General features: G+C 28.9%; 3 protein-coding genes across 5 annotated transcripts; all 3 read right to left on the bottom strand.

Annotated features, from left to right (window-relative positions):
- Nucleotides 1-556: 556 nt before the first annotated feature.
- LOC101508057 (protein kinase STUNTED) lies at nucleotides 557-5,178 on the bottom strand. Of its 2 annotated transcripts, none has more exons than XM_073370332.1 (11): nucleotides 4,638-5,178; nucleotides 4,169-4,438; nucleotides 4,002-4,075; nucleotides 3,735-3,829; nucleotides 3,528-3,643; nucleotides 2,524-3,051; nucleotides 2,095-2,343; nucleotides 1,829-1,992; nucleotides 1,513-1,740; nucleotides 1,069-1,218; nucleotides 557-980 (listed from the first exon to the last, which is right to left on the bottom strand). In XM_073370332.1, exons 2-11 carry the CDS (start codon nucleotides 4,308-4,310, stop codon nucleotides 753-755), a joined length of 1,974 nt encoding a protein of 657 aa, XP_073226433.1. In that variant the 5' UTR covers nucleotides 4,311-4,438; nucleotides 4,638-5,178; the 3' UTR covers nucleotides 557-752. The 2 variants fall into 2 exon arrangements, with proteins under 2 accessions (XP_073226433.1, XP_004505818.1); XM_004505761.4 differs by having other exon boundaries at nucleotides 4,169-4,400.
- Nucleotides 5,179-14,541: 9,363 nt separating this feature from the next.
- Nucleotides 14,542-16,267, bottom strand: LOC101507735 (ubiquitin-conjugating enzyme E2 28-like). The gene is made up of 4 exons (XM_004505758.4): nucleotides 15,860-16,267; nucleotides 15,463-15,590; nucleotides 14,940-15,044; nucleotides 14,542-14,855 (listed from the first exon to the last, which is right to left on the bottom strand). Exons 1-4 carry the CDS (start codon nucleotides 15,927-15,929, stop codon nucleotides 14,712-14,714), a joined length of 447 nt encoding a protein of 148 aa, XP_004505815.1. The 5' UTR covers nucleotides 15,930-16,267; the 3' UTR covers nucleotides 14,542-14,711.
- Nucleotides 16,268-17,492: 1,225 nt separating this feature from the next.
- LOC101507428 (rac-like GTP-binding protein RAC1-like) lies at nucleotides 17,493-20,459 on the bottom strand. 2 transcript variants are annotated; one of them, NM_001279079.1, is made up of 7 exons: nucleotides 20,155-20,370; nucleotides 19,505-19,592; nucleotides 19,302-19,411; nucleotides 19,143-19,206; nucleotides 18,250-18,314; nucleotides 18,027-18,092; nucleotides 17,493-17,942 (listed from the first exon to the last, which is right to left on the bottom strand). In NM_001279079.1, exons 1-7 carry the CDS (start codon nucleotides 20,251-20,253, stop codon nucleotides 17,841-17,843), a joined length of 594 nt encoding a protein of 197 aa, NP_001266008.1. In that variant the 5' UTR covers nucleotides 20,254-20,370; the 3' UTR covers nucleotides 17,493-17,840. The 2 variants fall into 2 exon arrangements, 1 of the variants encoding a protein (NP_001266008.1); XR_012163357.1 differs by having other exon boundaries at nucleotides 17,798-17,942; nucleotides 18,027-18,124; nucleotides 20,155-20,459.
- Nucleotides 20,460-20,727: the final 268 nt, after the last annotated feature.

Raw genomic sequence — 20,727 nt, 5'->3', positions numbered from 1 at the left:
TTTTAAATTTCTTAACAACGTCATGATACTTAAACGTTTGTTTGATTGTCAAACGAAACATCTCATTTACAAACTGCTCAATAAGTTCATCCATAACAAAACATATAATATTTCTATTATTGTGAGGTTTAGTGGTGGTTTGGGTCACAAAAATTTGATTGACTATATAGAAATTTTACCTTGTATTTAGATATGGATACCACAATTGGAAGAAAAAAAATTGGTTTGAATTTAGATATGGATCTCGTGATACTACAATTGATAATCATTTTATTTTTTATAATAAGGATGTGTTGTTTTAGTGCAAAGATGATAAATAGAATATTGAAATCTTGCCAAGTGTTCCTTCTTTTTGGGGTTATCTTATATACTATGTTCTCAACGTTGTTCCAGAGATGCTCTTGTTTTTTATATGGGACAATGGAAGGATGAGGTATGGTGTTAGAAATGGAGGTGGAGAATAGGGTTCTTTATATGGGAGGATGAGTTGCATATATTACAGAATCTTCATTTACTTTTTCATTTTGGGGTATAAAAAAGTAGAGGCATTTTCAACTATTGCAAATGATGCATGCTTTTATCATAAACCTAATTCCCAAATAAAATTATTTGTAGAATAAACTAAAAAGAAAATTACCTTTCTAAATATACAAACCCCTCATCAACGGGGTAACCCTTTTATTTTCCTTTTTTTTAATTTAACTGTACATGCACAAACTAATGAGAAATAGGTGTTATAGAATTGAAAGAAACTAATTAAAACTGGAAGACCTGCTCCATTGGTCTTTCAAGTATTCACTATAGCTGTGGTCTGTACTACTACATGATGTAGTGTCATCATCAACACCAAGTAATGCAAGACTTAGGTGTAACTCTGCACTTGAATTTGGATACACTTCGTCATCAATGTTTTCTTCATTGTCTGAATGCTCATTGAAGCAATATTCAACTTCATTATCTCCTTTTAGGATCTTCAGTATCTGTACATAGGAGTGATAAACTTTAGGAGCTGAAGATTTTTTTAAATATAAATGGTAATGTGATTTCATATTAAGAATTATTTATTACCTGTTTTAATTTAGGACGAAGTCTAGCAGCTCTTGTGATGCATAAAGATGCTGCCAAAACCATTCTTTGCATTTGGGTCTCATCAAAGTTCCCTTCTAATTTTGGGTCCAACAAATCTTTAATATCCCCATTCTCTATTATTGGTTTTGCCTAAAATGAAATCATTTTTTATAATTCATATTCCATAGTGTACAAATAAAACATATTTATCAATGTTTTTAAAAACCGAACAGGACAGTTCAACCGTGACTTGACACTGTCTACCATTCAGTTATTTAAGCTGTTCAATCATGGTTTATTCCAATTCAAACAGTTTAAAGTAGTTGAACCATGATTTAGAGATCTCACCAGTTTAATGTTTGATTTTGTTTTTTAAACATTGATATTTACTACGAATATAATTCACATTAGTCAAAATTTATTTTAATTGGAGTTAACTCTTACCCAAACAACCAAGCTCTCCTGTCCTTTGCAAGGTTCAGAGCTAATTGGCTCCCTACCTGATATTAGCTCAAGTAGTACTACACCAAAGGCATACACATCTATTTTTTCACTGACTTTTCCATACATGAAGTATTCAGGAGCAAGGTAACCAAATGTTCCTACCAAATCTTCTTGTGTCAAAAAGGATGTTGTTGTTGGTCCCCATATTGCAAGTCCAAAATCAGACAACTGCAACAAAAGAAAAATTATGATTCATGAGTGACACAATCATGAAGTATTCATGTTTTACTAATGTTGTCAAAAAAATTTTGATTACTTGTGGTTCAAACCCCTCGGAAAGAAGAATGTTTGAAGACTTGACATCTCTATGTATAACAGGCTTCAAAGCTTCTGTGTGTAGGTAATCTAGGGCCTCAGCTATTCCAACAGCTACATTAAATCTCACTTCCCATGACAAAAAGGATTCATCCTTGTTCTTTCCTACATCCATTTATAAATTCATATAAGCATTGTTTCCATTTCCAACAATTTATATTCATATGATGGTTGAAAAGTGAAAACGAAAGTCCACTTAAAGTTTACCATGTAGATTTTGCTCTAAGCTGCCTTTGGGGAAATAATCATAAACAGATATTAAAGTATTGTCCTCTATGCAAATCCCAAGTAGTTGAGAAATGTTTTTGTGCTTCAATGAGGATATTATTTCTATCTCAAAAGAAAAATCTTTCCAGGCTTCTTTTGATGACTGCAATACTTTAACTGCAATTGGCTTTCCATCAGAGAGAACTCCTTTATACACACGGTTGCTCCCTCCTTTCCCAATCAAGTTTTCTGCAAACGAATACAAGGTCATATCATAATATAATATTAACATAACACAATTCGCATATCTACGTTATGTCATGTGGCAGAGTCTTCATGTATCTTTTATATATATAAAAAAGAAACTTCTCATATCAGCTGTTTATTAAAAATTGAGAGGGAGATCATAATAAAGAGCAGTGTTCCAACCTGAAGAGAATTGGCTAGTGCAAGATTTGAGAGCCTCAAGGCTAAACCACATGCAATTGAGTGAATTTACATTTAATATCCCTTCTAGGCCTTTTGGTAGTACAACAGATGGAAGTAAATAATTTTTGAAGCTTTCATCCTCAATGTCACTGATGCTCCTTTCGAATGGGTTTTCATCAGGGGAAGATGATTGAGGACTACTATGTGGTGAACGGTCCGGTAAGCTCATTACCCATTGTACTACTGACATGTCCCTTCTTCCATGAGGCCTTTGTGAGATTTCTGAAGTCGCTCTGCGGAGTAGAGGCCATCCAAGCTTCTGCTTAGAAGCTTTGCCTGCAAAAATAGATATCAACCTTGACTTGTACCTTTCTGATTCGTCAATTGTTTCTTCTTTCAATTCTTTGGTATTTTGGCATAGTGATTTTTCTTCTTCCTCCGTGGAGCAACCAAATTCTGACTGGATTGTTCTGTCACTCAGGTTATCTATGCTTGTTAAACTTGGTCTTGGATCCAATATAAGACTACCTGTCACAAATGGAGGAAATTGTTAGAAAAGAAACTCCATTTCTAAAGAAAAATCAATAAATAAACATGCAAAAACACAAACATACATAGCTTGGTTAATTGTGCCTACGTCTCCGATAGACAAATAGCTACTGTAGTTTTTCAATTATGCAATTCCTAAAGTTAGAAAGTGCAATATAGTTTTAAATACTACAATCCAGATTAACAGTTTAACCGTGTGGGGGAGAAGCAGCCCACACCACAACCCTCCTAGTTGAAATTCAAATACGAATGGGCTAATATAAAGGGCTTATGCTACCCTCGTTAAATTTTCAGCTCCACTCGCTCAGCTACGCTCGAGGGTCCACTTATCAACGAATATGAACCATACTGATCAGAAACAAAACTTATTATACTTTCTTTTGTCACTGACTCACTAGTGAAATAACTTTTCTATGAAACTGATACATGGCCTAATTAAGGACACGGACACAAACCTGGTGGTTGTTTATTGGTGCACCTCCTGAAAACAACTCTTGAATCTCGGATGGCTAGAACATTGGTGGTGGGTGGAAGTCGTTTGGCGCAATATTTAGCTGTGGAAGCTCGACCCCTTCAATTGAAAAACATGTTTGAGTCTTTTAGACTAACCAAAGAAGGCAAAACAAACAAAACAAAATTTGTGAAATGCAATCTCCACATACCCCACCACTAGAGACAGAGCATGATGGTTTTTTGCTTCTCTAACAAGAATGTTTTTAATGGACCTTCCTGTTATGATTTGACCAGAAAGACCAACCTGAAATCCAAATAGGCTACATAAATTTCCCAACCCCATTATTGAAAGAAGAACAACAATAAGGCCTATAAAAAGGTTTATATTGGGAGATGTCAACCCCTTAAATGGATGTCAGAAACACAAAAGATTAGTCTACACAGTTGCACGGGTATATAAAAAAAAGTTTATGTACCTTCTTTGCATGACACAAGCCTTTATAAACCTCTAAATAGCCATCCATGAGGCTCTTATTTTGGGAAATACAATCTGCATTAAGGTAACATCTTTCACTACTAAAAGAAGGACAAAAAAATTAAACATTTAAAGGAAAAAGTAAATATAAGCTGTGAACTTTTTTACCTGAACTTTTAGTTTTAAGTACATGTACAGCAAGAACACAATCCCCAGGCTCAGCAACTTTCACAAGAGCCCAATTGAGAAGCTCTCTGCTATGGCTATCTATTCTAATCCCAACCAAAACAAACCTCTTTTCAACTGTCATTCTGTTTTGTTTTGTTCTGTTCAATCACAGAACATCTCTTATTTGAATTCCTCCTTCAATTTACAGAACAAGTCCTGCAAATATATGTTCCTGCAAGTTGATGTATGTGTAAACCATCATCCCATTCTCTGCAAAACATATGGAAATACTAGTAATATATGGCGAGAGAATGGGGTGAAAAGGACATTGAAAAATGAAAATCACATAACTTATTGAATGAAAATAACGACGCAATTAATTAATCGAGTCCTTCATTATCATTAATTAAATAGATATTATATATAAAGTATTGAAGAATTAAGACAAAAGAGAAAAAGAAATATGTACCTAAATAAATGGTTTGATAACGACATGCTTTTTTAACTGAATTTACCGCTTAATTGCATCAGCCAGCCTACCTGCTTCAACTAAATTAAATATATCTTGAATAGAACAACAGATCAAGTATGGAATAATAATAATAAAATATTTATAACAGAAAAGAAAAGGTGTGTTGTTAAATAAAATAAATAAGGAAATGTTAAAATTGGAAGGGAAAAAGAATGAAGAAGAAGAAAGAAGTGTCGGCGAGGAATAAAATTGCCGCGAAAAGAAAGGATAGCGAGTTGTATTAGTTTTGTTTTGATTGATATTGATAGTTTATGGTTAGTGTGTGTGATAAATGATAATAATGATGATGATGATGATGATATGGTATCAGGTGCAACCGCAAACGCAAACAAACAAATAATGGTTTTGAGTTATCGAGAGTAGAGTCACCGGACGTTTTAGCGGGAAATCCTTGATACCCGCTCATTTTACATCAACCGATGAAAGACTATTCAACGATTATTACGGGGCTCATAAACGATAGCCTTTCACCTACCCTGCCCTGCCCTGCTGCTTCTTCCTACTTACATTCCTTTTATATATTTTTTATTTCTACAAAATTTCTGAAATTATAATAAAAAATTATTGTTTTTATATTTTAGTTTAATTAATAAATGTTGTTATTATTAAATTTGATAATTTAAATCTTAAACGTTGTAGTTGTATCAATTATTCTATGATGAAATTATACGACATTTCAACAATTTTCAATCTTAAATATCTATATATTTATATAAAAGATATGATTATTATATATATGGTACATTTAATTCTCTCATCCAATTATAATAAATAGCAATATTTGTGTTTGTGACTACAAAAGCATTACTCCTAATCCTAAAGTAAAACTCTTCTCACTTACAAGTATAGACCATTAAGTATGGAATCATTATACATGCTTTATGTCTTTTACTTATATACCCTTCACCTTCACCCAAATATTAGAACAATATTTTCATGATAACCAAAATACCCTTTATTGAATTGAGTTTATTCACATTAGTTTTTCTTTTGTGCATGGAACTCAGTTAATCTACATAAATACCAACAGTTATAAATTTATATACACTATTGAAATTGAGTTCACTTAAGGATCACTTATATATACATAACATAAACTTAATTTTTATAACTTACCAATAGGTTGCTGCTATGAAGATATATCATGCATGTCGCTGTGTCATCTTCCATGTCAAGTCATGGGTGATTAATGTGCACGTGACAGAAGCGATCAGTCTTACGTGTCATTTTTCGTTAATATGAAATATACGTACTATTTTTAAATTCAAAAAACAACTATTAAAAATATATAGTGTACAAACTGAATACACATACACATATACCAACCATACACATCAAAATTATAACATACGTAATAAAAAAATCATCAGCAAAATAAATCAATATGGTTGTAATTATTACTCTCTCAGTTCTTTCCACGTCACATTTATATAAATTATTTGTTTTTATTTTCTTGTCGTTTTTAAATTTCAATGAAATATTAATTGTTGCTTTATAAATAATACGTTTGTATTTATTATGGAAAATGAAATATGTAAAATGAATAATAAATAATTAAAAATTATTATTGAATAAATATAGATAGTTATACCAAGATCTTGAGTAACAAAATTAATTTTTTGTTTGGTATGTGTAAACAACTTTAAGTGGCAAGTAAAAAGTAACCGAGGGAGTATAATGATCCTGTGTGTATTTTTATCTAAAACTATGATTATTGAGTACTTTTTTTAATATTTAATTTTTTGTGGTGTTGTGAATTTGTTTATAGAACCAAAAGGACCAGATGTTCCATTACCTTAAAGTAATTCCTTTAGCAGCCACTGATCAACAAGAATATAACAGTTGAAGGGGATTCCGTGTGATAAATGAAATTCACACTTTGAACATGTTATTTAATTTCATTTATTATTGGTTGCTTGGCTAGATAAACTTGATATTGCCATTGAAATCAAAGTTGAACACGTTAAAAATCCGATTCTTTTACATGCCCCACTAATTGAAAGTATAATTATGCCACTTTTTTTGAATTTGTCTGTGCACAAAATAGTATATTGTAATATGTACATATTTATTTTTTACCTTTAATCAAAAAGTCCCATTATATCTCATGTGATCCAATTGTGTGGCTCAAACAAAGTTGTGTATATAGTATAAAACTTATTTCAGTTGTGTATTATAAATTGATACCATTTTCTTGACTTTTACTTTGGTGAGGAAAGAGACTAATTAATAACTAATAATATTTTGGCTTATATGATGTTAGGTACAACAGAAAATGGTAGTTTTGGTTTGGTTTGTTGTGACTGGAGTTTAGTCTTTTTCTTATCGATTTGTTGAATAAACCGTGAAGTACACCTCATAAAAATAGATAAGAAAAACATTATATATTGTATTTGTATAGTTGAATCCACTACTGCAATAGTAAAATGTTAAAACCAAATTTGATAAAATTAATAGTTGAATTATAGTAAAAATATAAAATTACATGAGGTTCGTTGGAATCATTTGGCCTTATCGCTAGAATCATTTGGCCCATCAATCACTTTGGTTGGTTATACATCTTCCAAATTAGAATCAATCAATCATATCATAGATGGATTGTGCTCTATTTTAGTTTTTTAAAACTATTTATTCAGATTCTACATGTTTACCATTAGAAGTTATTTCATGAATTTAAAAATAAGATATTTTTGCCCTCGCGACTAATACTTGGATCCCTACATCACTCCACATTAGATAAGGATTCTATTCTGTAAAATTAAAATTAGTTAATTGAGGATAGTTTATAGTTGATAGAAGTTAAATTAATAGAATATTTATTAAAATTAAATTAAAAATATAAAATGATATTTTTAATTAAAAAAATAGTTTTATTAATTAATGATTAAAATATTTTAAAAGTACTAATTACAATTTTTTTATTAATTTAAATCTTATCAATTTGATATATTTTTTACTTATTTAAATTAAAATAAATAAAGTATTTATTTTAAAATAGAAACTATTTTTAATTAAAATTAAAATTATTTAAAATTATAATAAATAAATAATTTTTTAATCAATTATATTTTTTATTTTGTAACTAGTTTATTTATTTTAATTATAAAATAAACTATTTAAAAAAATTATTTTAAATTATTTATTTTAAATTATTTATTTTATATTATAATAAAAACAAAATACCTCTCGCGGTCCCTTAATTTAATTTTAGGTAACAAATCAATATTTTATGTTTTTATTTATTTGATCCTTTATGTAATTTTAAATAACAATTAGATTATTTATATTTTAAAATATTAACAATGTTATCATTTCTTATAAAAATCTAAAAAATTCATCAGCATTTTCAAACAAAAAGTTAAAAAATTTGTAATCATCTTCAATAACTTTCATATTTTCCTCAAACTCATAACTCAAATATTCAAATAATCTCACGTTTTCATTTCCAACAACATCAAATTCATTAAATAAATAACTCACATTTTAAGATTTAGGTTAATGATATTTGATTTGGAGAATGATAAAAAGAAAAAGATATTGTCTTGGTGATTTGGGAATCAAATCTTAAAGTGTGAGTTCTTTATTTGATGTTGTTGGAGATAAAAATTTGACTTATGGATTTGATGAATATATGAATTTTATTGAAATTGATAATCAATTTTATGAATTTTGTTTGAACGTGATGATGAATTTTCTAATTTTATGTAAAAAATGATAATATTGTTGACATTTTAATACATGAAAAAAAAAATAATAAATGACTGAATTATTATCTAAAATTAAGTTAAAGGACCGCATAAGTTATTTTGCCTATAATAAATAGTTATAAAGGGTAAAAAAGAACTTTAGGTACAATAATTAAGGTAAATTAAATGAAGGAAAAAATGATAAGTTATATGCTCGTAAGTTTCTTTAATTAGATTATTAAAAAAATAATATAAGCTATAAGCTCATAAATGACCATTCCCAAATTGAGTTTATATATAACTCTTATAGTTTAGAAGCTATAAACTATAAGCTCGTTTTTTGGTTTTGCCAAACCGACCCCTAGATTAAGGCTTTGTTTGATAAAATTATCTTACGGCGGATAACTTATACAAGATAGTTGATAATCGTTAAGTTAATTAAATTAATTGGTAAAATTAATTATTCAATTAGCTTAAAATATAAAATAATATTCTTAAATAAATATTCTTAAGTTAATTTTCAATTTATCAATTTTATTTATTTATATTAAATAAATAAATTATTTACTTTAAAAATGTTAATTATTTATAAATAATTTAAATTTTATAATAAATAGATTATTTAAATTATTTATTCTAAATTATTATTTATTAAGATTATTTTATATTTTAAATTATATAAATGATTTATTTTAAATTATAAAGGGTGAAAAATGATTATAGTTACAATAAGAAAGGTATAATTTAAAAGAAAAATATTTTAAAAGTAGTAATTTAAAATCTATCAACATAAAATGTTTTATTTATTTATTTATTTATTTATTTATTTTTTATTTAATGAATAAATTATTTATTTTAAAATCTTAATTATTTTAAATTTTAAGATTATAATAAATAAATTACTTCTTACTCTAATATATTTGTTATTTACTTAGTTTAGTTATTTTAAAGGCTAAATATCACTTGTGGTCCCTTAACTTAATTTCAGTTAACGTTTTAGTCTTTTATCTTTTTTTTCTTCCCGATTTAGTCCTTTATTCTTAACAATATCAAATAAAGTATGAAAATATGAATTTATTTGAATATTTGCATTACGAATTTGATGAAATTTGTATTATATTGAAGTATATAATTAATTTTATGAGTTTTGTTTGAATTTTTTTTTGAATTTTTGTATAAAAAAGGATAACATTGTTGAAATTTTAAAACATAAAATATCAAATTGTCACTTAAAATTAAAATAAAGGACCAAGTCGGGAAAAAAAGAGATAAAAGACTAATACGTTACCTGAAATTAAGTTAAGCGACCACATATGTAATTTAGCCTATTTTAAATTATAATAAATAAATTATTTTGAATTATTTACTTTAAAATATTTTAAAAAAACATGCTTATATAAGACAGGTTTCTTTTTAATGAATAGAAACGATATTCGCAGTTCAAATTATAAAATACATCGATTCAATGTAAATAATGACAACATTCTTATAAAATATGATAATATTCATGTGTTCAAAATATATATACCTTAAGAACTGCGACGTTATCGACACAAAAATAATTAATTGAAATACGTAATAAATGAAATTTACTATATAAATTTGAACAAAAACAAACATAACACTAAGATAAAAAAATAAAAAATTAGGGTACTAAGATATGAGAAAATTAAAAAAATCATACACTAAGACCAAGAAATTAAAATAAAATTATACTAAAAAAAGTTGTAAGTAAATTATATAAAAATCATTTATTTAAATAAACTGAATAAGAAAATTATTTAGATAAATAATTTTAAATCGTCACTATTTAGTGGAGAAAGAAAAGGTAAACTAGGTTTATTTGGAGGACGGCGGCTGTGTTGGTATCAAATCCCAACGTTGAAGCTTGTAATGAAAAATATTTTAAGAAGGAGATAGAGGGTTTCTTTTATTTTTCTTTTAAATAAAAATAAAATTATTAAAAGGTTGAATAAGATATGATTTAGCGTCAAACTTGTTAGCTTATCGAAATTTGGTCAAAATTTGAATGGTAGACTAAGAAATAAAAAAGGGTTAAAGTGAAGATTTAAAATTGTTAAATTTTTTTGAGGAATTAGCACAATTGAAAGAAACCGCAAGTGTATTTAAGTTTTTTTATATTGCATTATTATTTTTCATCCGTTCCCACTTCCCTTCCACTGGTCAACTTAATTTTACAAAATGAAGGAAATAAAGAAGATTGAAATATATATATATATATATATATATAAAGCAGTTCAAGCCTCACAATCGCAAGGGTTCCCCACAGGTTTCTGTAAACAGTGAATATACCATATAAGTGCGTCCCATGAGAAAGATATTATGGCCTATTCAACTACCTCTTTGGAGCCTTGTATATAAGAATTATTTGGAAGAATATTAATGGTGTGAGTCCTATTGTTAAAATAACGCCAACCATAAGCCTAGCATTAGATGCTATCATTAATATTTAAGACACTACATCCAGCTTTGCTTGCTTGAAATGACATCCTCATGTCTAACTTTAGCTTTTCATTTTAGTGTGAAGTTTATTTTTGTCCCTTCATCCTTTTAAGAAAAATCATAGAACCCAATTTGTTTTTTAGTAAAAAAAACTCATAGGTTTTAGTCTTTTTTTTTTTTTTTTTTTTTATAACTATACCAGCAAGAGATATGTGTGTGACACGTTGGTAATTTATATCTGTCTTGTGTAAATTTTAAATAAAAAAATTACTTTATTTATTAATTATTAATATTTGTTTTATATATTTTATATATTTTTCAATGAAAGATATGTCTCGTGTTTTTGTATGTATTAATAGAAAATATTTGTCTATTATTTTTTATTTTTTATTTTATATTATTAATTAATGACACAAATTCGTCTTGTTTTCTTTTTAATATTTATCAATGATAAATATTGGTCTCGTTTTTTTTTTTATGTATCAATGATAAATATTTTTCTGTGATTTTTTATATTTATCAATGACAAATATTTGTTCCTTATTTTTTTTTATACTTCAATTATAAATATTTATCACATACTTTTTTAATACTTATTAATGAAAAATATTTATTAAATATTTTTTTATGCATTAGTTATAAATATTTATCTCATATTTTTTATATTTATCAATAACCAATGTTTGTCTCGTGATTTTGTATGTATTGGTGGGAAATGTTTTCCCTTTTAAAATATTTATCAATGATAAATATTTGTCTTATATTTTTTAAAATATTTATAAGTGATAAATATTTGTCCCGATTTTTTTTATATATCAGTGACAAATATTTGTCCTGTAATTTTTTATATTTATCACTAAAAAATAGTTGTCCATTGTTTTTTTATACCTCAGTTATAAATATTTATCAATAGAAAATATGTGTCTTGTATTTTTTTTTTGGAACACTGACAAATATTATCTCGTAATTATTTATTTTTATAATTAACAAATATTTATCTTGTATTTTTTATGCATCAATTATAGATATTTATTTTTCATTTTTAATATTTATCAATAACAAATATTTATTTCATAATTTTTTTATATTTTATTAAAAAATATTTATCTTATAATTTTATATTTATTACTGACAAATATTTGAATTAATTTACTTATACTATATTTGAGTCAAATCATTCGTTTACTTATACTATGGATGAATTTAAAATTATTCTCTACGTGCATTATACTATATGTCTTATATTATAATTTTAAAAACAATAACACGATACCTTTGGATTTAAAAATAAAATAAAAAAACTTGATGCTTTTGGAGTTTACGATATTCTAGATTTAAATATATACGTGTTGCTTGATACTTCAAATAAACAACTCTCATTTATAAAAAAGTATTATTTTATATATTAATGATAAATATTTATCCTATATTTTTTTATATTTATTAATAATAAATATTAGTCTCATGTTATTGTATATATCAAACGTGGAATATTTGTTTCACATTTTTTTTAATATTTGGCAATAGTAAAGACTTGTTCGGTGTATTTTAATATTTATTTTTTTATATTTGTCATTAACAAATATGTATCTCGTATTTTTTTTATGCATCAATTATAAATATTTATTCGAAATATTTTTAATATTCATCAATGACAAATATATTTTTGATGTTGTGTTTTGTTATGCATCAATTATAAATATTTATCTGACATATTTTTAATATTTATCTTGTTTATTGTTGTAATAAGCATTTTAGTAACTAAATTTGTAGTGGGAATGGAATGAGGCTGTACTTATTCCTAGGTACCGGACTCGAATGTCGTCAATAACATCGCCGATAACGGTAAAGGTCGGGATATTACAAAAAAAGCTCCATTGGCAGTGGGAATGGTATGAGTCGAGAAGGTTATAAATAATATCGCCGATAAAGATAAAGGTCGGAATGTTAAAATGATGCCCTTAATTGTATATGTAAGATTAAATTACATTTGCACGTTGCAAACACACAAAAATCATAATAAACCATTTTTTGGATGATGCTAATTTAAGGTAATTGATAAGTGTTTCTATTTGTTTTGAACTTAATTTTGTTGTTATTGTTGCAATAGGCATTTTTGTAACTTTTTCATGTTAAGAGAATGAATGTTTGAGTCGCACACTCACTCAGAGTAAACATGCACAATGTGTAAATGCAGAGAATGAGAGAAAGATTTGGCTTTGGCTTCATTCAATTGAAATCTGTTACAAGAGATGGAAAACTGACTCGAAGTTAATCAGCTCCTATGAAATATGAAAGTGATGAATACTCAATTGGAGGGCACTAGAGAAGCTATGAAAATTCAAATAGGGAGGGACGTGAAAGATAAATTTAGTAAATTTGATATTTGATATCATGAAAACACAATTGACTATGGTTGTATCATTATTCATTTTGTAATAGGAAGAAATGTATTAGTTAGACTTAGAGCATGTTTGGTTTTTCTTTAGAAACCTTAAACTTACGTTTTACCTCTAACGTGTTTGATTTTATAAAATTATGTTTAGCTTAAAGATTTAATTTATATATATATATATTTTTTTTTAAATTACACTTTCAGTTAATTACAACCGTTAGATTAGTAGTGATATTTGACTTTTATTAAAACTACCTCTAAAGTCACCATATGAATGATTGTAAATATCGTTGCATAATAATTAAACTCTTAATTTAAAAAGTACGAGTTCACTGAATATTACCTCTACAATCTAATTTGTGTTATTTTACTATTAGACCAAACCATTGAAGTTATTTAAAATTACTTTTGATTGATATAATCCAAACAAAATTCATTTTATATAACATTTATTTGATAAAAGTATCCAAACATAATTCACATAAAAAAACTCATTTTTAACCAAATGTAATAGACCTAAATGTGACTAGAAGGATGAGTTTGTAGAGGTTGGTCATTTCTTGGAAGTTTAAACAGAGGCATCGGTGATCAAATTGATTGTGGGGCAAACAATGAAGAAGAATTTGGGGTAAACAGAGGTGCTAGCGGTCAGAATGATTGTGTGGCCAACTTGTGGGGTTATGGGAACATATATGCCAACTGGAGTTGGCCTTACAAATAATGGCATCAATGAGGTAAAATTTTTCTCAAATATTCAACTTAAATATATGTGTATGTGTGGTATATGTGAATTTAAGATAGTAGAGATTATACATACGTGAATTTATGGAATCTATACATATTTGAATATATTTGTCTTTATATACTTGAATTGAAATATGACTACATTTCTAAAAATCATGTATCAGATGAGTTTGTGTTTCTATATGTGAATTCACGAATTTGTTTAACTTTTCCATGTTCACAAATTGTTTTGTATATGTCAATTAAGGGAATCCATGAATTAATGTATTTGTTTTTTATTTTTAAAAAATTCACGTACGCGAATTAAATTCAAGGAAATAGTTATGAGTTGAGTTTACGTAACATTTAGAAATTTAGAATTTACCTGCAGTATATGTACCGAATTCCTGTAATTTTTGTTAGGTATACAAAGTGGAATATCTTCTTCCAATCAGATTTTCTGTGTATGCAAGATTTAGAGATTTAGAGATAAAATCTCTGACTACATCCTTAAGGTCTCCGAGTCCTGTACCCCTTAGAGCAACCTATTTTTAATAGGTCGAACACAAGAAAAGAACCAAAAGAGAGTGTAGCATTTATTCATAGAGAGCAAGCTCCAATACAAACTTTGAGAATAACTCTTATATGTATGCATGTTGTTGTTCACTAATGCCAAAAATTCAAGGACATTTGTTAGGACATTTCAGAAAAGTATTGAAGGAGGCAAGATGGCAGAGATTCTTATTATCCCATGGCAAATTTCTGAGTCCAGCTTCTAGCAGTGGACTCATACTTAACTTTGTCAGTCTTGCACATATGAGCAATTTCAGGCACAAGAGGGTCATCAGGATTTGGATCTGTTAGCAGAGAACATATAGAGAGTAGAACCTGTATAACCATTTTTAACAATCAAGTCAGCATTTATATAAAAATAGAAATAAGTTAATGGCATCAATGAGGAATGGTTTACACCTTGGATATGGTGAGAGCAGGACTCCACTGTTCTTTGAGTATGTCTAGGCAAATATTTCCATTGCTGTTAATGTTTGGATGGAATACCTTGGTCCTGAATGCAACCTGCAAAATCATTTTTTATACTAGCCATTGAACATCAAGATTTCAAATCACAACGATTCTTGATATTGCAGAGAACCGAAGTCAAATATAGTTGATGCAGCCTCATAAAAAATCTTGATGCGGTGATAGACCTTTTTAGAAAGAAAACCATGTTGTACACAACAAATCATAAAGGACACCAGAGGAGTTTTAAGCAGGAGGATCAGGGTTCATAATACTAATTTATTAACATTTGTCTATTAAAAAAAAAACATAACAAATACATAAACAATCTGAAGTGGAATACAAACATATCTTATTAGGCTATTACACACAAAAAAGAAGAGACTTCTTGCCTATCCAGAATCACTTATTAACAAGGTGCAGCTGAATTAAAAAAAACATGTGTGAGAGTGTTTTAAAAGTTTTTGGTGTATACCTTGGGAGGTTTGAAGGGATAATCAGGAGGGAAATGAATGGTGACAAGGAAAACACCACCAGCATACGGACTATCATTTGGACCAATAATGGTTGCTTGCCAGTGGAACATGTCCTCTCCCACAGGGCCTGAAACGCATCATAACATAACAAGCATATTACAATACACTTATTGTTAAATAACCCAATTCAAATTGGGAGCTTCTTTTCCCATCTTCACAGACATTTCAAAAGTATACCAAAAAAAAAAAACACAGTTTTACGTCGTCCAGAAATATACTTCGAGACAAAAGCATAATTCTTTTTTGTCTGAAAGAATACTTCTGGACACAGATTATTCTTTAGAAACATTGAGCAGGAAAAAGAATATCTCTTCAAGATTCATTAAAACTCTTTACCTGCACTGCATGAAGTGGGTGGATCTCTCTGCAAGTCCTTGAGCTCCTTTAGTATTCTCTTGGAAGCCATATTTAAGTGGTTTTTAGTATGGAATGGAGATTACTAGCATACTACAAGAAACAAAATAGGATGCAGGCATATTTAATGGAGCATATAGTCGGTGTTGGAGAAGAGACATTGAGAGGAATCAATGCAATAGTTTCATTTGTCTGTTTTTTACCAATGGAAGTGGGTACAGTATATATTCCTCAAGAAAGGAAGATAAGATTGAAGAATAAAGGGTGTTTGCCATATTACTTTGTATTTTTGCCGCTTTCAATCATGATATAATTAGAGAGTATATTTTTTCACCTTTCAAAATCGCTTTGAAAATATACTTTCAAAAAATATAGTTCTTTTAACGAATAAACATGTGTAGTTTTTTAGAACCGAGGTGTATATTACTTTGTATTTTATTCGCTTTCAATTAGATATAATTAGTCATTAGTCATATTCCAACTACTTGGCCGACCCACTAGGATTGAACTAGTGGTGAGAAGTTTGAATAATTTTTGAGGTCCTCAATTCAAACCTTGCTGTCCATTCACACAAGATCCTTCTAAGGAAATTATATATCAAAGATAAATGTTGAATCTACAAAAAAGTTTATGAAGAATTAATTATATAGTTTGGTTTACTATTTATAATTACAGAAGTCCAACATCTCTTGATGGTGACTCTCGAAACCTTTCTTTTTGTTCCTTTTTGCCTTAGGTACTACTTCCCTTGTTAAATATAATGTATTGATGCCAAAACAAGATACCCAGTAATTGGAGGGTTAATAAAATCCAACCCACATCCAAAAAGAAGAAATGAGATCCACAATTTGCTCCTCGACCCATTCAGTCCACAAGTTCAGTATCTGATCAAGTTGTAAGAAGTGAAAGATGACTTGAGTTTTGTTTTTTGAATCATCCAAAATAATGTGTTATGATGTGCAAGCATAAAGTTGTTGAAAGCTTCATGGTTTTCTCTTGTCGAGTAAACCACCAAATTCGTCTCGAACTTTGTAAGATGTTCACAAATAAGTTTGTGAGATTATGGATATTTCAAATATGTCTCTAATTCTATCAAACAGTACTCACATCCTTCCTTCTATCAAACTTCCTTGATTAACATTGTTTTACTTAAGGACCAAATAGATAGCAAGCTGTTAAATATAGAGACTTTAGTAAATGATTAAATATAAAACCAACTAGACATAGTACATATCTAATATTTGATATAAGGACAGGTGTGAGCAACACTTCATAGGAGTCAGACGTATTTAAAATATTTGTTGTAATCTCAAGAATTATTTGAGAGTGTCTATCATGGACGAATTTAGTAATTTACTCTTCCTTTATTATTCTTAACAGCTGACTTTCCATTTTAAAATAAATAAAAGGTGCCTGTGCAGTTGTCATAAGGTTTTATGACAAGTTAACTAATACCACCTGAACATTGGATTACAAATTAGAACTTATAATACTATAATATTCACTTGAAAACAAATGGAGGAACATATCAATGAACAAACCAAACTATATTCAGGCTATTAAACAGCTAACATAATTAATTACATATACTTAGTTCACAACCAAAGCCACATATGCAAGCACTTCCTAGATTAGATTACAATGTGAGTAAAACCCATGTCCACAATTGGAGATGGTCATTTAATAATCAATACAACAGGTAAAAACATCCCAGAGAAACACAAGAGTTGTTCTACACACCAAACATGTTTGAAATTATGACTTTACATATATCCTTCAGCCAGAGACAAATAGCTTGATGCTTATAAGCAAACCTTATGTAGTTAGGACTCAGTTGGACACGTCGATTCCTCCATGTAGGTTGAAAATAGGGTAAGATATAGAATCAGAATGGCAAAGACTACCAGGAAATGGTTACTATCATGTCGTCCTCTCCACCAACTACAATATGAAGAACTGAAGATCACAAAATGGAACAGGCTTTTTGCCCCTTTCTCTTAGTTTTCTTTTGCTTTGGCGGCTGTAGAACTACTTTGATGGCCGCATCAAAAACAGCCTTCACATTCTGTATCCAAAGGTTAATATTGATATGGTCATGATATTCTTTAATCTCCAGCTTTTTTCAAAGAATCAAATAACATATATGTACCTTTTGTGTTTTGGAACTACATTCAATGTAAACTGGAGCACCAATAAGCTTTCTCAGTTCCTCACCCTTCAGAAAATACAGTAAATCAGACCAATAACCTATAAAGTAAGCTGATGCCTAGTTACGAGCAAACAAAGACTAAAAGACAATAATTAAATCAAAAACGAAGAAAAAGCAATTAATAGTGTGTGTGTGTAGGAAGCACTAGTAAATAGCAAAGTACCTGTGCTGTGGTGATTGGCACCGCACCAGGATGGTCTTGAAAGAATTGCTTATCATCCCGAAGATCTACAAGACATAGATTTAGTTGCCATTAAATGCCCTAGCAAACAAATCATGACAACTTTATAACGAAAATTACGAAACCATCAAATAAATACATTTAATTTAAGTTAAACACTATATGCAGGAGGAAACACATTCCAAAAGTAACTGTGAAAACTATCAACAGCAAACTTTCAGAACAGAAGCTGTTCAATTGTTACAGGCTATTAAAAAAATAAATTCTGACTAGTTATGAAGTCAAGGACTTAACATATCATGCACTAACTCCACCAAGGTAACTACTCGTGAGCTAAGAATTTGCACTTTCGCTGAGTTTAAACTTCTTTATACACTTTGTAAGTACAGACTTTACAAGTTTATCCGTGACCGCTTGTGCAGCTTGAAAACAGTGACCCTATACTTTCCTTTTAGTTTTACATGAAGTAAACATCAAAGAAAGATGAAAAATCACAAAGGTCGTTCTATGTCTTAGACGAAAATTCATTGAAATTCATGGTTATAACTTAGATCCGAACCAATTATTTCGTGACTGAGGTAAGCATGGAAAGAACGCCATTCTCAAAATCTCTACTGAATCACAATTCACAAGCCAGGTCATCAAGGGCAAGATATAACAGAAGTAGCTCCAAATTCAAGAGTTTAGGTTTAATAAATAAATAACTTTCCCAACAATTAAAAAATGAAAAACATAGCAAGAGTAAAAGAAAACTATCAGTATGGTCATTAAAGAAAGAAACTTCACAGAATCAGGGAAATGTTATTTTGCTTCTCTGCCACAAAAGGAGCACATCAAACATGCAAACATATTTAGAGAAGGAGCAAGAATCTAACCAAGTTTTGTTCCAACGAGAATAATTGGAACACCAGGAGCATAATGCCTCAACTCAGGAATCCACTAGAAAAAGAAGGGGGAAATTAGTCCAGAGTAGAAAGAGAACAACATAAAAAATAAAAATAAAAATAAAAATTAATAATACAAAGATAGCTTACTTTCTTGGCGATATTTTCATAGCTGGCCCTGCTTATGAGTGAGAAAGCAAGCAGGAAAACATCCGCTCCACGATAGCTTAAGGGTCTTAATCTATTGTAATCTTCTTGGCCTGTTCCATAAGTTGAAAATATTATTACATCAATTACTACACAATCCTAAATATACAAGTCAAATGCGGTATAATCATGATACTAAAACGTACCAGCAGTATCCCACAAACCCAGATTTATAGTGCTCCCATCCACAACTACATTTGCACTGAAATTATCAAAGACAGTAGGCACATAGTCCTGTAGCCGATGCATCGCAAATAAACAAAAGATGTCACAATTACAGACTACTACATCAAAAATCACCCTCATCTGTTAGTCAATTGTAAGTCAAACAGTAGCAATCTTTTTGAAGATTATTGCATCAACCAAAAAACAAAAAGGATCAAAGTCTTAATGTCATAAAATAGCAATATAGTATCTGATAATCGAAATCAACATTAAAAAGATTCAATCAATCTATTTCCACTTTCCACTTTCCTCTTTCCACCCAACAAATTTCAAACCGGTCCAATTTAAAAAGGGCATATAACAAAACTGATGGAAAAAGATCCCAAATTTTGTCAATTATAAAGAAAACATAGCATCAGCAAATCAAAATCAAAGGTTGAGACCATGAATCAAGAAAATTTTACGACCCAAAAAGAGAAAGAAAGAAAGAAAATGAAATATGAAAAATAAAAAGCAAACCCATTTCTAATATTGGAAAAACAAGTAGCTTCAATCAAATTATTTTTATCACAACCTAAAAAAGCAACAAAAAAATGAAGCTTTATTTGTTAATTGATAGAGAAGAACTGACCGTAGGGAAAGTGTTGCTGGTGTAGGAGATAAGCAAACAAGTCTTGCCTACGGCACCGTCACCTACGGTAACACACTTAATGAACCTGGACCCACTCATTTTTATGTTTCTTGTTGCTGTATAAACCCTAATTACTCATGTGGTAATGCTGTTGTGCGTTCAAGTTCGAACTTGGTGAATGAACGAATGAATGATCAAGAAGAAGGGATGAAGAAGAAAAAGGGTCAGTCAAAAAGGCAAAAATATATTTTATTTTTTGGTACAGACAGGGGGCTCATCCTGCGTATTGTAAAGCCAGCTTTTGCCAGCTAGATAATGTTTTCTTTCAAGGAAAAAATAATAACATTTGATATAACTTTTTTTTATATGACTTTTTCAGTTCATCTTCTACCACATTTTTCATATAATACATCCAATAACTCTATATAATTTAATTAACAGCTTTTTTTTATATGAGAAAAGAAAAATAAATAAAAAAACTATTTTTAATAGAGACTTAGAGTACAATAGATATAGATATGACTCATCTAATGTAATACGCGATTATAAACTTTTAGTTTTTTTTTTTTCTTT

The sequence above is a fragment of the Cicer arietinum genome, chromosome 6, assembly GCF_000331145.2.
Source record: "Cicer arietinum cultivar CDC Frontier isolate Library 1 chromosome 6, Cicar.CDCFrontier_v2.0, whole genome shotgun sequence".
Lineage (NCBI taxonomy): Eukaryota > Viridiplantae > Streptophyta > Magnoliopsida > Fabales > Fabaceae > Cicer > Cicer arietinum.
The sequence above is the reverse complement of the archived record's forward strand: the minus strand, read 5'-3'. Positions and strand labels throughout refer to the sequence as shown.

Bases quoted from the DNA above. Each gene is read 5' to 3' on its own strand.
- LOC101508057 (XM_073370332.1), bottom strand. From the start codon at position 4,310: ATGACAGTTGAAAAGAGGTTTGTTTTGGTTGGGATTAGAATAGATAGC. The intron at 2,344-2,523 runs GTTGGAACACTG...ATTCGTTTGCAG, and splicing joins CACTAGCCAATTCTCTTCAG to AAAACTTGATTGGGAAAGGA. The intron at 1,993-2,094 runs GTAAACTTTAAG...AAATGGATGTAG, and splicing joins CTTAGAGCAAAATCTACATG to GAAAGAACAAGGATGAATCC.
- LOC101507735 (XM_004505758.4), bottom strand. From the start codon at position 15,929: ATGGCTTCCAAGAGAATACTAAAGGAGCTCAAGGACTTGCAGAGAGAT. The intron at 15,045-15,462 runs GTATACACCAAA...ATGATTTTGCAG, and splicing joins ATCCCTTCAAACCTCCCAAG to GTTGCATTCAGGACCAAGGT. The intron at 14,856-14,939 runs GTGTAAACCATT...ATGGTTATACAG, and splicing joins CTGCTCTCACCATATCCAAG to GTTCTACTCTCTATATGTTC.
- LOC101507428 (NM_001279079.1), bottom strand. From the start codon at position 20,253: ATGAGTGGGTCCAGGTTCATTAAGTGTGTTACCGTAGGTGACGGTGCC. The intron at 19,593-20,154 runs GTCAGTTCTTCT...CATCGGCTACAG, and splicing joins CCAGCAACACTTTCCCTACG to GACTATGTGCCTACTGTCTT. The intron at 18,315-19,142 runs GTTAGATTCTTG...TATGTCTTGTAG, and splicing joins TCTCGTTGGAACAAAACTTG to ATCTTCGGGATGATAAGCAA.